The following is a 15,986-nucleotide window of genomic DNA, read 5'->3' on the forward strand; positions in this document are numbered from 1 at the left end:
TTCTTATGAACAAAGAAACATTACTGCTATACGAAGTTGCCCTGCATAATACATAATTTCAGAGGCAGCATTTTAAGTGTGTTTGACTGTTTACCTACATGCCATATATTATGCACACTGCATGCCATATATTAAGTATAATAATTAACACTATAACTAAGAAATCTAGTTTAAATGAACATTTCCACACATTTGTAATAGTAACATAGAAACATAGAAACATAGAATGTGACGGCAGATAAGAACCATTCGGCCCATCTAGTCTGCCCAGTTTTCTAAATACTTTCATTAGTCCCTGGTCTTCTCTTATAGTTAGGATAGCCTTATGCCTATCCCACGAATGCTTAAACTTCCTCACTGTGTTACCTCTACCACTTCAGCTGGAAGGCTATTCTGTGCATCCACTACCCTCTCAGTAAAGTAATACTTCCTGATATTATTTTTAAACCTTTGTCCCTCTAATTTAGGACTATGTCCTCTTGTTGTGGTAGTTTTTTTAAGGTATATATTGATCAATATTCGTATTTAAAACAGTGCCTCTTTTTTTTGCAAAAATGTGGTAATCAACTGGTACAGAAGAAAATGAAAGCATGAATACGAAACTGAAAAGTAAACTGTATCTACATACTGCAGCATTACTTATTTATTATATGACTTGATAGGTGATCTCATACACAAATATAAGGCAGAATGCCTGGAATTGTGGGAGTGGTTGCCTGCCTATATCTAATCCCTTCCTCCCAGCTTCCTCCTGACATTCTGACGACGTTTTGGAAACCTAACCACCTCTCCCTTTTTTATTCTCTTTCAATAGGTGGGTCCTCTTTTTTAGGGCTACGCCATTGCTTGGTTTTGGCACACCACAACAGGCTTGATACTACTGGTACAAGTAAATATTTATTGTGTGACTCGGCAGATGTTCCTGTACTCAAATACATATATGTAAATAAGGTGCCAAAATACCAGAGTATTGCAGTATTCAATGATACCTTTTTTATTGGACTAACATAATATTTCAAAGACAAGATTTCGAGAGAGTTTTCCTCTCTCTTATGTTAGCGTATTAATAAAGGTATCATTGCATATTGCAATACTCTGGTATTTTGGCATCTTGTCTACTGGACTAATACGGCTAATTCAATCTACAATATATATATATATATATATATATATATATAAACAAATTCGGAGTCTGGCACTCTACCTTACTTGCTTTTCTCTTCAAAAAATGCCTTGGTGCTGCAGAGCGTTGTTATGTAGAGAATAAAGATTCAGAGCACTCCAAAGGGCTTGGTGAAAAAATACTTTATCTGTGTAGAAAGATCGACGTTTCGACCCGCAGGTCTTTATCAAGATAACATCACATACAAACAAGTGTTCTTAAATAACCATGGTAATTAACAGGAAATTACTTACCCCAGTGTGACCGTGATGCCCCATCACCATGTGTAGCCATTGTGTGGTGATTAAAATGTGGCGTGTAGCGTGCGTAGCCCAGTGATGACGTAAGCGGTGTGTGTCCAATGAGAATTGTGAAGAGATATCATGTGTCTATGGTAACAGTCGTTGCGGGCGCATGCGTAAAAACGTGAGGCACGGAGAATCGCGCTGTGATGACGTAGGCTGTATGTGTCCAATAGAAAATGCGAAGAGGGCGTTGTGTATCTATGACAACCACCTTTGCGTGCGCATGCGTGGAACAATAAAACACGGAACATTTAAAATCAAGGAAGACAATCTAACAATTATTAATAAATGAAAACGTAGATACAGAAGTTATGGAAAAGTCTAAATTTAGACCACAGATGCATGTCTAATGAGTTAACGTGGCATATATGCCGCTTCTAAAGGTTATGAAATAGCGTCCTGTAGCCATGGGAACCAGTTTGGCGTGTGCCTGCATAAAGAGATGAGTGAATCTCGGGGGGACCTAGAGAAATATGATGTGTATGTACGAAGCATATGCTAGAAATGTATGATCCTGGGTGGATCATAGATATGTGTAAGAGTAGTAATAATTCTAGTGAGTGTGACCATGGTGAATGTGGTGAGAATCTTAAAGGTACAGGAAGGGGGAAAAAAAGGAAGAGTGTGGAGTACAAGCGTGTATAGGGACCTAACGAGTGCAAAGCATAAAAACGTAAGCAATGTGAGTGAAAGAGGAATCCCATTAAGTGACCCCGGAGAGGGTAAAAAACATAGTGTAACCCGTGATGGTAGGTGTATATACATATGTACAGGGTGTAGAGGTCTCGAAACACTGGGTGTAAACCATCTGTAAAAATGCATTGTATAGCATACAGGTATGGGCTATAGATCAATGTGTTGCTCTGTGTATATCATGAGGATGAGCATGAGAATAAAAGAAAAAAATGATAAAGGGAAAATAATGAAAAATAGAGATTATTCTTTCTTATTTTTCCTATGGCTAGACAGGAGAGACACCATTTAGCGATTGTCCAGAAAAGAGTGAAAAGAAATATATTCGTTGAGGCCTCTGGGGTGAACTGTGTCCAGAGTCTTTATCCAGTACGTTTCGCGTTGGAGCAGACTTTTGGAGCGATCGCCACCTCTGGACAGTGGGGGGATATGGTCGATGGCGATGAATTTCAACGTCGGGAGTCGATGGTTAGCTTCTAGAAAGTGTTTGGCCACCGGTTTCTCCGTTTTGCCGTCTCTAAATGCGGTCATGATGCCTGAGCGGTGTCCCCTCATTCTGTCTCGTAGTGTAAGGTCCGTCTTCCCCACATAGTAGAGGCCGCAGGGACATGAGATTAAATAAACAACGTGATCCGTAAGGCAGGTGATGTGATGTCTGATGAGGTATCGTTTACCTGAGTGAGGGTGGACGAATGATGGTCCTGCAAGCATGTGTCCACATGTGACACAATTGGTGCATTTAAAGCAACCCATCCTCGTGTGTCCTTTTTTGGTCTCGTATTGGTTGGTATAATCGCTTTTAACCAACATGTCCCTCAAATTGCGGTTGCGTCTGAAAGCAATCCGGGGAGGGTGAGAAAATTTAGGATGTAGTGTAGGGTCTGCGGCCAGTAGGTCCCATCTGTTTCGAATCACCTTAGCGATCCGATCGCTGGCTGTATGATATAAAAATGGTAATGTGATGGTTGCTGGATCTTGTGGATCTGTGCCAGTTTGTGGCAGAGATTGATGGAAGATCTCAGTGGCTCTCTGTAATGACCGTTTAAGTGTGTGGGGCGAGTATCCCCTCTGTAAAAAAGCTTGTCGCATGGTTTCCATCTGATGTTTGATGTTCTCTGGATCTGAATTGTTCCGTAGTACCCTAAGGAACTGGGAGATCGGAAGGGATCTCTTAAGTGCACTTGGATGGAAACTAGTGGCGTGTAACACTGTATTACGGTCAGACGTTTTTTTGTATAAAGTGTATCCAATGGAGTTCTGTGTTCGGTAAAGTTCAACGTCAAGAAATTGGATCCTGTTGGTGTCACTGCAGTGACTTAGACGTACAGGAGAATCTATGTTGTTAAGGTCCTGGATCATACTGTCGAAAGATGAGGAGGAGCCTGACCACAATATCAGAATGTCGTCCACATATCTAAAATAAGATATGATGTTAGATTGGTAATTTGACAAAATGTGTTGTTGCTCATAGGCATACATATAGCTGTTGGCGTAATTGGGCGCTATGGCCGATCCCATGGCCGTTCCTGTTTGTTGAACATAAAAATGCTTCTCGAACCGAAAATAATTATTGGTCAGGGTAAATTCTAGACATTCCAAAAGATATTCGATAGGGGGCCCCTGGTATTGATCTGAGTGGATCAGAATTTGTCTCATGGCCTCTAATCCCTCTGGGTGGGGTATTATGGTGTAGAGATTTTTAACGTCTACGGTAGCCAGGGTGATAGGTCCATCCGGAAGAGAAATTAGGCCGAGGTGGGTGAGGAGATCCTGTGTGTTCTTGAGACACGTAGGTATGAGTAAAGAAGGTGTTTTGCAGTGGTGATCAATGAACTTCGCCAATGGTTCTAATATGCCACGTCTGGCGGAAACAATGGGTCGGCCAGGGGGGTTGTTGGGGTCCTTGTGGACCTTAGGCAAGGTGTATAACACCGGAATGTTAGGATGTGGGTCTATCAGGAATTTGGCGGTCTGTTCGTCGATCCATCCTGCTTCCACGCCCCTGGTGACTAATGATTGTAGTTTACTCATAATAGTGTTGGTTGGGTCAAACGTGATCCGTTGGTAGGTGGTTTGATCAGATAATTGTCTAAGAATCTCTGTGCGATATGCTGTGTAGTTCTGTATGACAATAGAGCCACCCTTGTCGGCCGGTCTGATGGTAATGTTGGTGTCACCTGCAAGGTCTTTGAGGGCTTTGTATTCCATGCGTGTGAGATTGGGCGAGGTAGGTCTGGGCTCCAAAAAAATGTGGTGTATGTCGTTTCTGACCAGATTGGAAAATGCTTTGATAGAAGGATGTAAGGTCTTGGGTTCCCATATGCTTTTGAGTCGAAAGTGATGTTGAGATGGAGGATGATTGTCATGTTTGAATGTTTGTAGGTTAAGAGTTCGTTCCATCTTATATAGGTCGACGTCCGTTTTAAATGTGTCAATCTTAGGAGTGGGGACAAAGGTGAGCCCTTTTGAAAGTACCTTGATATGATCTGAGTTATATCTCTAATATATCTCTTCACAATTCTCATTGGACACACACCGCTTACGTCAGCACTGGGCTACGCACGCTACACGCCACATTTTAATCACCACACAATGGCTACACATGGTGATGGGGCATCACGGTCACACTGGGGTAAGTAATTTCCTGTTAATTACCATGGTTATTTAAGAACACTTGTTTGTATGTGATGTTATCTTGATAAAGACCTGCGGGTCGAAACGTCGATCTTTCTACACAGATAAAGTATTTTTTCACCAAGCCCTTTGGAGTGCTCTGAATCTTTATTCTCTCTCTATATATATATATATATATATATATATATATAATTTATTTTTTTACATAATACACAAATAATGAAAATATACAAACATACCCCGGGGATACCGGTGAGAAGAATGTAAAGAACCAGGGACATAATTGCGTCACTGGCTCTGCCCAAAGCAGTCGGTCCTGCCAGGAAAGAGGGTGTATGCGCCTGACATACTGACAGGTCAGTCTAGTGTGAATGCATGGCTTGCTGCCTGGTTATCACCCAGGCTGGCTCACTGGGGAAGGACTTGCAGGGGGCACTGTTTCAGTGCTGTCTGCAGAAACCTAGTGCCCTGAGTGTAGGTGTAGCTGCTTTTTTTGGGACACTTCCCTGGTATCTCCAAAATGTGACAACAGGATACAAAGTCAGGATGCGGGACAGGACCTGATAATTTGGGGCTGTCCTGACAAAAACAGAATTGGTGGGAGGCATGTATAAATGATCATAGTTTTTTTTAGACATTTTTTTAAAACATAAAATATGCGAATCTTGGGGGCGGAGTCTGACCACCATGCGGACAAGTCCCACTCACCCGGAGCTCAGAGTGAATACCCATATTTAAGCTAAATATTGTTATCTAAAGCAGAGCAGACCAAGTACTTAACTCATCCTCTGCTCCCTCGGGAATGGAGTTGAGGCAACATCGACTCTTCTGACGCATCTGTAGTGGCTGGCCTGTCTTGCAACCTAGTGGTTGATACAGGGCAGGTGACACGATCGATCCCCCAGCCTCGACGTCCTGCCAGGCCTCGCAAACCCTTCCCCCTCGTTCCCCCCTTTGGACCTATGCTCATGAGTTCCACATTCGAACAAGAGTGTGGGAAAATTCTGCAACTCATCCACTAAGATGGCGGCTGCCTGCTCTGTAATATCTCTTGTGTGCCAGGCTAACCCCACATATCTGAGCAGTAGGCTGCTGGAGCTATTTGATCTAATCTGTGATGCATTCTAGAGGCGAATGCAGAAGAATCTGGTCGTTGATGTCAGAGTGGGGACAACACCACAGAAACCTACTTTCCCTCAGCCTGGCTATACCGCTGAAGCATCCAGGGTGGGGACGACTAGGCCTATCCAAAAAAGCAGATGTGGAAGACGGCGGCGAAGAAGTGTAAATAAATTTGCCCAGTATCACAATCAAGACGGAAAGCACAGGCAGCAAAGAGTGGCTGCTTCTGGGGGGCACTCCAGACCACCCACCTCCACACAACACAAGAATGACTGCGGCTGGAACATGGTGGAAATCTCACAGCTCAGCAGTGTCCAACAATAGCTCCTTCCCGGCCCTTGCCCTGATCCCATACAATATGCCTTTAGAGCTGGCGTGGGATGAGATGCATGGACTGCTCTATTTCACAGGTCCAGCCCCAATAGCTTGCAGCTACTTTTCGTTAATTTTGTTAATTCCATTTAATTTTACAGTTATCAGAGTGCCTTTGCCTTTCAGTTTATGCTCTCTTCCCGTCCTTATCCTATTATCCTAGGCCTCCACTCTGCATCTCAGTCTCTATACTTCATGCAAATTGATGAGTGAGTGATGAGTATTTATGTTCCTTATTAATGTTGCTGTTAGGGCCAGCATGTCCATAAGGCGGCACAAGCGGCCGCCTTAGGGTGCACCGGCTCGGGGGGCGCTAGATTAGAGTGACTTCTGTTTCCTGTACCCAGCCGGACTGAAAGGAAGTGTTCACTGAGAGAGCACTTCCTGTCAGTCCGGCCGGGTACAGGAAACTGAAGCTTCAGTACCGTGGTCTGCTCCACTCAGCCATGCTACAAGAAAGGTAGAAAACACACCAGGGACCAAGGGGGGGAGAGAGATGGGCACTAAGGGACGGGGGAAAGAACACTATGTGAGGGGAGGGGGGGTTGGAACACTATGGGAGGGGAGCCAAAATTTGTTTGGCTGCACTATATTTTCACTTTGGTATAGTACATTAACCCTAAGTTCAGTCGCGCTACTTTTTCACTTTAGTACATTCGGCTGTGCTTTCATTACTTTCATTTTAAACTTTGTTTGGCCATGATACCTGTCTTTAGGCATTCACATATCATTTGTTATATCATCAGTTAGGTTTCATGTAGTTTTCCCATTTAATATTGATGCGCTGCATCCCTAATTGTAATTTATACTGTGTCCTACTTTTAAGAACCTACGTATTGTTCATTGGTTGTTTCTAACTTTACAAGTTTTGATTTATCACAGCATAATTCAAACTAAACCTTTCAAACTTAATAGCACATGATGATATCCAACTTATTTATCATCTGCTTTGTACTTTACATCTAAAGCCACAAAGTCACTGGAAATTAGCCATTACAATTTTTATGGCTCCAACACTGCAACCGCTATGAACCTTCTGCCAGCCCTGTCTCTCATTTGTCCTCTGGTATGAACAGAAACATATTATTTACACCCACATACTGACACTCCATAGAAATACACCCCCCTGTCTGCATACAAGTCCTCAAATTGGTATTTGATACTGAGCTTCCTCTATCACTGGGGATATGCGCTCATCAAATTCACATTTGGTTAACTTCATGTATTTACATTGGTCATCCACTCATCAATTAGGTACTTGGTTACTGATCTTCCTCTATCACAGAGGATACACACTCTTATTAAACAGTTTTTCATTACTAAGCTTCCTATTTACAGAGGTCAGGCATTTATTAGTTTTGGTGTTTGGTTACTGAGCTTCCTCTATCACAGAGGACTCACACTCATCAATTTGGTAGTTGGTTATTCAGCTTCCTCTATTACATAGGATACGCTTATCAAGCTGTCTTTCAGAAGTCACACACTCATTAGATTTGGTATTTGATTACTGAGCTTCCTCTTTCACAGAGAACAGACGAGCAATAAATCTCATTGTTTTTCTTAACTTCCTCTATCACAGAGGTCACACACTCATCTAATTATTATCTGGTTACTAAGTTTCCTTTATTACAGGGGGGACACGCGCTCATCAAATTTGCATTTGTTACTGAGTTTACGCTATTCTAGAAGGACATGCGCTCATCAAATTCATATTTTATTACCGAGCTTCCTCTTTCAAAGAGGTCATGCGCTCTTCAAATTGGGATTTGTTATTGAGCTTCCTCTTTCGCAGAAGACACATTGGTATTGGTTACAGCTTCCTCTTTCGAAGAGATCATGTGCTCATCTAATTATTTTTGTGATTGAGCTTCCTCTTTCGCAGAGGACATGTGCTATCAAACTAGTATTTGTTACTGAGCTTTCTCTTTTGCAGAGGTCACGCACTCATGAAATTCTGAAATATTCTGACAATTCATTTAGTCAATTTTCCTTTTGTATATCTATTTAGCCAAATTGGGTTATATTTATGTTTTCAGTTTGTCGATTCTGACAGTTTGTTTCCAATTTTTGGATGATGCACACGAGCCATTGTAATAAACCAGTATTTACCTTCTCAGGAGCAGTAGTTATATCCATCACATCTTACAACCAGCATAGTTTCATGTTTTCAACAATCCTCATTGTTGCTGTATCATTTTACGCAACTTTACCAACTGATTACATTATTAAATCATTCATGCTTATCTTCCTAGCAACCTGGGAAGCTTACTGGTATAGCTCAAACCTTATTGAATACCTTCTGCCTTTATCCCTGACCACACATATTTCTTACACTATCTATTAATACTTAAAATAATCTGCATTAAAATAAATTATCAAAAAGCTGATCTCTTGAAGTCAAACTCAATAACACAGAATACAGACAGAAATGTATTTCAGAAGAAAACTGTACAACGTACAAACAGATAGCGCTACAATATCATATTCATTATTTTGCTTTTCTGCACCTAACCATCAATAAAATGTTGTTAGTTGGTGTAAATTGATAATGTCCACTTACTGTGTGTGCTCCACTTGCTATTACCCAGTCCCTCTGGTCTTTGACAGCAGCCAATTTTTGAAAAATATCTGCAAAAATATAATTGTATTTTGTTATTTATTTATTTATTTTACACAAACCACAGCATCTAAATAAGAAAAGGCAAAAGATTAATTTAACTTAATTAATTTTACTAATTTTCATAGCTTAAGTAATTTGTTAAACAATGAAGCAGTTGTTGTCTAATGCCATGTTTGTCAACCTGTCGTACGCTTATCCCAGGAGGTACATGCCCCTAAAGCTGGTCAAGAGCTGGTCGGCTGGCCACCTTAGGGCCCCCCAGGAGGCGGCCGGCTGTGCGCTAAGGCAGAGGCGGCCGGCTGTGCGCTAAGGCTGTGCTTAACAGGTGCCTACTCTGCCCAAATACAGTGTTTGGGGGGAGGCTGCAGCCAGGCAAGAGGAAGCTATAATCTCTGTGCTTTTACAACACTGTCTCCTCGTGCTACTGAAAGCTAGGTTATGATGTCACTTTGGGCCCCGGCATCACTAAACAGCGCATGAGGGAGCTGGAAACCATGAAGATGACAGCAGCCCCACTAGATCCCAGGCAAATATCAGTGTCTGCACGTATAATTTGGAATTTAAATCTATAGAAATCACTTTCTCAAGGCTGGGGTACTTAGGATTTCTTTTTAGGCCTGCGGGTTTACTTCTCCATGAAAGCGTCATAGAAGCAAAATGATACCACTTGCTTAGATAGTTGCAGAAAAGCCTTCAATGTTGGATAAGTTGCATCATTTAAGGGAATTTAGTGATTGCAGAACATATTACACATTGTTATTCTTATGCTTTGGTGGGATTTATTGTCAATAAAACACAAAACACAGATTTTTTTTTTTTAAATGTCTTCTTTGAGATTAAATGAACACTATAGTCACCTAAATTACGTTAGCTAAATAAAGCAGTTTTAGTGTATAGATCATTCCCTGCAATTTCACTGCTCAATTCACTGTCATTTAGGAGTTAAATCACTTTGTTTCTGTTTATGCAGCCCTAGCCACACCTCCCCTGGCTATGATTGACAGAGCCTGCATGAAAAAAAAAACTGGTTTCACTTTCAAACAGATGTAATTTACCTTAAATAATTGTATCTCAATCTCTAAATTTAACTTTAATCACACACAGGAGGCTCTTGCAGGGTCTAGCAAGCTATTAACATAGCAGGGGATAAGAAAATTTTAATTAAACAGAACTTGCAATAAAGAAAGCCTAAATAGGGCTCTCTTTACAAGAAGTGTTTATGGAAGGCTGTGCAAGTCACATGCAGGGAGGTGTGACTAGGGATCATAAACAAAGGGATTTAACTCCTAAATGGCAGAGGATTGAGCAGTGAGGCTGCAGGGGCATGTTCTATACACCAAAACTGCTTCATTAAGCTAAAGTTGTTCAGGTGACTATAGTGTCCCTTTAAGGAATATATTTTATTTTCACAAATATTTCCCAAATTACTGCTAGTTAAAGGATCACTATAGGGTCAGGAACACAAGCATGTATTCCTGACCCTATAGTATTAACACCACCATCTAGCCCCCCTGGGCCCCTTATGCCTCCATAAATATAGTAAAAATCTTACTGTATTCAAGCCTGAAGCTGTAACTCTACATGCTGTTAGACTCAGAAAAACAAGCAGTCTGCTGACATCATCAGATGTGGTAGCCTGATCCAATCACAATGCTTCCCCATAGGATTGGCTGAGACTGACAAGGAGGCAGATCAGGGCAGAGCAGAGCCAGCATGATTCAAACACAGACCTGGCCAATCAGCATCTCCTCATAGAGATGAATTGAATCAATTGCATGCAGAGGGTGGAGACACAGAATGTGTGGATGCATTTTAGGCACCCATGACCCAGGAAGGATCTCTAACAGCCATCTGAGGAGTGGTCAGTAAAGTTATCACTAGGCTGTAATGTAAACACTGCATTTTCTCTGAAAAGACAGGTTTTACAGCAAAAAGCCTGGAGGTATGATTCTACTCACCAGAACAAATTCAATAAGCTGTAGTTGTTCTGGTGACTATAGTGTCCCTTTAAGGGAATCTCTGCAAAACTAAATGAACAGAAAATTGCTATAAACCTATATGGATAGGCTCAGTATTATCCACAAAGTCTGATAAATCATGCCTGGATTCCAATTGGCATTCCAAAAGTCTATGACATAGGATCACCTTTTCCACAGGCAGTTAAGCGGTACACTCTGGATCCCTGTAAGGAGAGCCCTGAATTATAGCCTCAACTGGAGGTAATGTTAAAGGAAAACTTTATTGGGACATTAAAAGGGCTAGGGGCGACGGGAGGGGGATTGAGGGGGTGACAGAACAGAAAGGATGACAGTCAAACTCATTTGGTGCCTTTGTGGACTTTATATCAGTTTGCATTTGACACAGTTCTCTATGTGTGACAAAAGCATGGCTTCTACTATGTCTGTGTATAATAAATATGTAAATCAGAATGGTTACTTCAGGTCAGCATGTGATGCAATCATAAGTAAATAAAAACCACAATGTCTTTGAAGGGGAATTTAAAAAAAAGTGACCACCAGCAACATATACATCACAAGTTAATTTGCTAAGTTTATAATGTATTTGTTTTTTAAATAATTGATACTTACAAGTCAAATTGACTAGTTTGTCAACATTAAAATCCTCTTCTCCATACAAAAGATATGTATCACATGTTGTCTCCATAAACTGAAAAATTGTATAAAAACATGTTAGCAATGTTCCTTAACATTCCCTGTAGATGGCGCTTCAGTCTCACAATTGTGTGCTTTGTGTCTGTGATCATATGTAATGTGCAGCATAGTGCTTACTCGGACATTCGATTGCTTGTTTTTAACACACACATACATAAAAGCAATACAAAAATGTGAGTTATGGGAAAATCATGCCATCAAGGGGTGCTGGAGATATCATTCTAAACCAATATACTGAAGGCCAAGTGGTTTATGAGTTTCTCCAGGACCCTCACATGGGAGGTGCTTCATTTAGCCACTCTCCTATTAGATATATGTTCGAAGAAGAGCCGGGGAGAGAGAATTATACTATTTCTGTTACCCCTGTTCCTCTACTGGCATATCACTAAAGGGAGAGAGCATGCAACTCCCACCATTACTGAGATCTGAGATGTCCGACCCTGCATTACATAGTGTCATACATAAACAAGCATATATAATTTATTAATCACACCATCAAATGTTTACAGATAATGCTTGAATACCTATATATAGCCACAGTTTTTATATATGGAGATACATTCCTTAGTTGTAGGGTTAAAATTAGAGATATAATTTACAGCAGAATTAACAAAGCTGAATGTGGATGCACAATTCTTAAGAGACATTAACGTTTCAAAGTGTGAAAATATCCTGCTGTATCAACAATTATTTATTATTTAAAATAATTCAAGGAACAGTTGCACACGAGTTCAGGACAGGGCCGGATTAACATAGGGGCTGATGGAGCTGCAGCTCCAGGCCCAGACCCATGGAATAGGCCCATTAAAATAAAACTTAGATATTCTAGGTTCATTTATTGCACAGTCTGTTTAATCTAGAATTATTCATCTTGTTCTGTTAATAGCCTCCTGGAGCCTCCTGTGTGCGATTCAAGTTTAATTTACAGAACAGGGGATAAAAACTTCTAAAGAAAGTTAACATCTGACTGAAAGTGAAACTTTTTTGATGCAGGTTGTGTCATGTGGAGGTGTGGCTAGGACTGCATAATTAGAAACAAAAGTGATTTGACTCTTAAATGGCAGTGACTTGTACAGTAAGACTGCAGGGGCATGATTCATACACAAAAACTGCTTCATTAAGCTACAGTTGTTTTGATTCCTACAGTATGCCTTTAAAGGTGACTGGTTCCTAACAAATATGAGGATAATATGCATTAACCTAATACAATTACTGTCTTTGTGAAAATTTTTGACTAAGGATATTTTTTTATTTATTCTTTTTTTATTTGCTAAACAGTGAATTGTAAGCTTATATGAGCAGGTCCATCATCACCTATTGTTTTTTATAAGTTGTTTTTTTGTTTTTTTGTTTTTTTTAAAGTTCATGAATTTACTAGTATGTCTTGTGAACCCAGCACTGCAGAAAGGTTGGTTGTTTTATAATTAATAATAAAAATATTAGTTGTACAATTCCACAAACCAACTGAAACAAAGCCACTTCTTATTGCAACTTTAAAGTACAGACTCAAATTTGGAAGGTACTTAATTGAAGATTATGCTAGCGTCAGTGTACCTATAATCTTAATTTTAATAATGACAGGAGGCGAGTATTTTGCATATCTCTCTTTACTAAAACTCCATAGCAGTAAAGAAAGTAAAACGTTTTAACCAATCAAAATGCAAAAGAGGGTTAGGTATTCCCAGAAAATAGGCTCCTCCTCCTCTTTCAAAGCGACATCGTAACAGAGAAAAGTTAATATTGTAACATAGAGAAAGTTCTTCAAGGAGATCTGGAAGGCACAACAGCAGAAACGGCAGTAGTGACATGATCAAACTGCAACCAACGTCAACGGGTGAGCGTGCAACAGTAGACAGTCCTCATGGAGAGTTGTTGTCTTGAAACTTCGCCAAAGTGGCTCTTGAAACTCCAGACTGATGAAGTTAAACTGAAATGAGAGTGTGAAATGGGTTAGACTCTGGTCTCCTACTGGTTGTTATAATGGCAGTGACCCAGCAATGATATTAGCAACATATGCGAAATGAGAGACACAAAAGATAACAGTTTACTGTCCCCAGGCGATGAAGAAAATAGCTTAGAGACAGATAATAGCTTAGAGACAGATATGAAATAGAGGGAGAGAACATAGCGTTTAGTTCTAACAGTTCTATCTTACATAGCGATGGTACTAACAGTTCTATCTTCCCCGGGTGGGAAAGGGGGGGAAAATACTCGCCTCCTGTCATTATTAAAATTAAGATTATAGGTACACTGACGCTAGCATAATCTTCAATTTTATCACATGACAGGAGGCTTCCTATTTTGCATTTTTAACGCTGTAGTAAGAGTGACATGGCCGCGTTAGAGTTCGGTCGAAAGTAAAAGGTACGAAACGTAGATTCTCTCGACCAGTCTGCGGCACGTAGGATGTCCGATAATGATGCGCCCGCAGAGAAGGCTGTGGATGCAGCTGCTCCTCGTACCGAGTGGGCCCCAAAGGAAGCGTCTACGCCTGCCAACGAAAGTATCCAGCGAACCCATCTGGCGAGTGTAGTGGAAGTGATGGGGACATGTGGTCGAACATACGACACGAGGAGTTGTCCAGTAGGTGGTGTCCGAATCGGGAGCGTAACTTCAACATATCGTCGGAGAGTGGCTACGACACAGAGCTGTGGGTCGGAGTTGAAGAAGGGATAGAAAACTGTAGAAGAATCCGATTTCGTGCGACGTGATATGTGGAATGTGACCCCCTCCGGGGAGACCGAGAATGCGTCTATGTCAAACGCCCGGACGTCTGAAACTCTGCGGAAGGACACTAGACAGAGCAGAATTGTTAGTTTTGCTGATAGTTGTCGGAGTGATAGTCTATCGTTAGTCGGCCATTCCCTCAGGAAGCGTAGGACTATCTCGACATCCCAGAGTTGAGAATATCTAGTTTCGGGGGGCCGTTGTAGGCGGATGCCCCGGAGGAGTCGACATACTAGTGGGTCTTTACCAACTGGGGTCCCCATAATAGGAACGTGGGCCGCCGAGATGGCGGAGCGGACTACATTAATTGTCCTATATGACCGTCCTGTTGAGAACAGATGTGTTAGGTAGTTTAAAATGGAAGGGATAGAGGCCGTAAATGGATCAAGGTTCCGTTCCATGCACCAATCGGACCAGGAATTCCAAGCGGACAGGTAGGATCGTCTGGTTCCTGGAGCCCATGAGTCCCATAGGAGGTCCTTAGCAGCCTGCGATAGTTCGCCGACGTGCCAGGTACCCCGGAAAGTGTCCAGGCCACCAGATTGAGTCGGTTGGCTAGGATCAGTGGGTGGGGGCTCCCTTTCGGATCCCTGAGGGTATACTGGTGCGATGGCAGTAGGAGGGGATCCTAAAGAGATAGGGCTAGGAGGTCTGGAAACCATGGTTGTCCCATCCATAGAGGTGTGATGAGTAGAAGAGATACTCGTTGTTGCCTCAGGTAGTGTATGGTCCTGGCTATCATGGCGAATGGGGGAAAGGCGTATGCCCTGGTGGTCGGCCATGGTTGGAGGAAAGCATCTGTTGCTGCGCTCTCCGGGTCCAGTAGCCAACTGAAGTATGTCTGTGTTTGCCTGTTGTTGCGAGACGCAAATAGGTCTAGGTGAAATGGACCTCGATGTTGTTGCAGACTTTGGAATATTTGGGGATCCAGTTTCCAATCGCTGGTGTCCCTCCAATGTCGTGAGAACCAGTCTGCCGTGAGGTTCGTGTCCCCCGGGAGATATTCCGCTTTGAGGGAGATGTTTCGGGGTAAGCAGAAGTCGAAAATCTCTTTCGTTATTTCTGACAGAATCCGGGAGCGCGCTCCGCCCAGGCGGTTGATGTAGCGGACTGCTGAGATGTTGTCCATCCGAAGGAGGATGCAGCAGTCCGTCTTTTCTTTTGCAAGGCTGCGGATGGCAAAAGATCCTGCCAGGAGTTCCAAGCAGTTTATGTGCATGTGGAGGTCTTGAGAGGTCCATGCTCCGCCTGTTGATGCACCGTTGCTTGTGGCGCCCCAACCCCAGAGGCTGGCGTCTGATTCCAGGACTATGTCGGGTGTGCTCCCAAAGATGGCTCGACCGTTCCATGCTTCCATGCTGTCCAGCCACCAACTGAGTTCTTGTCGGACCTCCTCCGTTACTGGAATCGGTTGGTCGTAAGATGGGTTCTGCCTGAGGAAAGAGGCCTTGAGGCGTTGCATTGCCCTGTAGTGGAGCGGGCCCGGGAAAATAGCTTGTATGGAAGCTGAGAGGAGTCCCACTATTCGAGCGAGGGCACGGAGTGGAATGGTGTGGGCGCGAATGGTCTTGCGCAGTTCTTTGCGAATGTTTGAGATTTTTGACGCCGGTAGTCGTAGAGTGCTTGTGGTGGAGTCTATCTTGAATCCGAGGAATTGTACTGTTTGAGAAGGTGTCATG

The 15,986-nt window shown here is 42.2% G+C and overlaps 2 protein-coding genes across 2 annotated transcripts in view; both read right to left on the reverse strand.

Moving 5' to 3' along the window:
- The window catches only part of SLC4A7 (solute carrier family 4 member 7), a 551,990-nt gene that overhangs the window by 324,162 nt on the left and 211,842 nt on the right, over positions 1–15,986 (reverse strand). The window lies entirely within an intron of this gene.
- NEK10 (NIMA related kinase 10) overlaps positions 1–15,986 on the reverse strand; it is a 194,354-nt gene that overhangs the window by 133,795 nt on the left and 44,573 nt on the right. Inside the window, exons 8-9 of the mRNA XM_063452208.1 lie at positions 11,497–11,575; positions 8,849–8,916 (exon numbers count right to left, since the gene is read on the reverse strand). Of these exons, the coding sequence (XP_063308278.1) occupies positions 8,849–8,916; positions 11,497–11,575 (147 nt within the window). The remainder of the gene's footprint in view (positions 1–8,848; positions 8,917–11,496; positions 11,576–15,986) is intronic.

The sequence above is a fragment of the Pelobates fuscus genome, chromosome 4, assembly GCF_036172605.1.
Source record: "Pelobates fuscus isolate aPelFus1 chromosome 4, aPelFus1.pri, whole genome shotgun sequence".
Classification (NCBI taxonomy): Eukaryota; Metazoa; Chordata; class Amphibia; order Anura; family Pelobatidae; genus Pelobates; species Pelobates fuscus.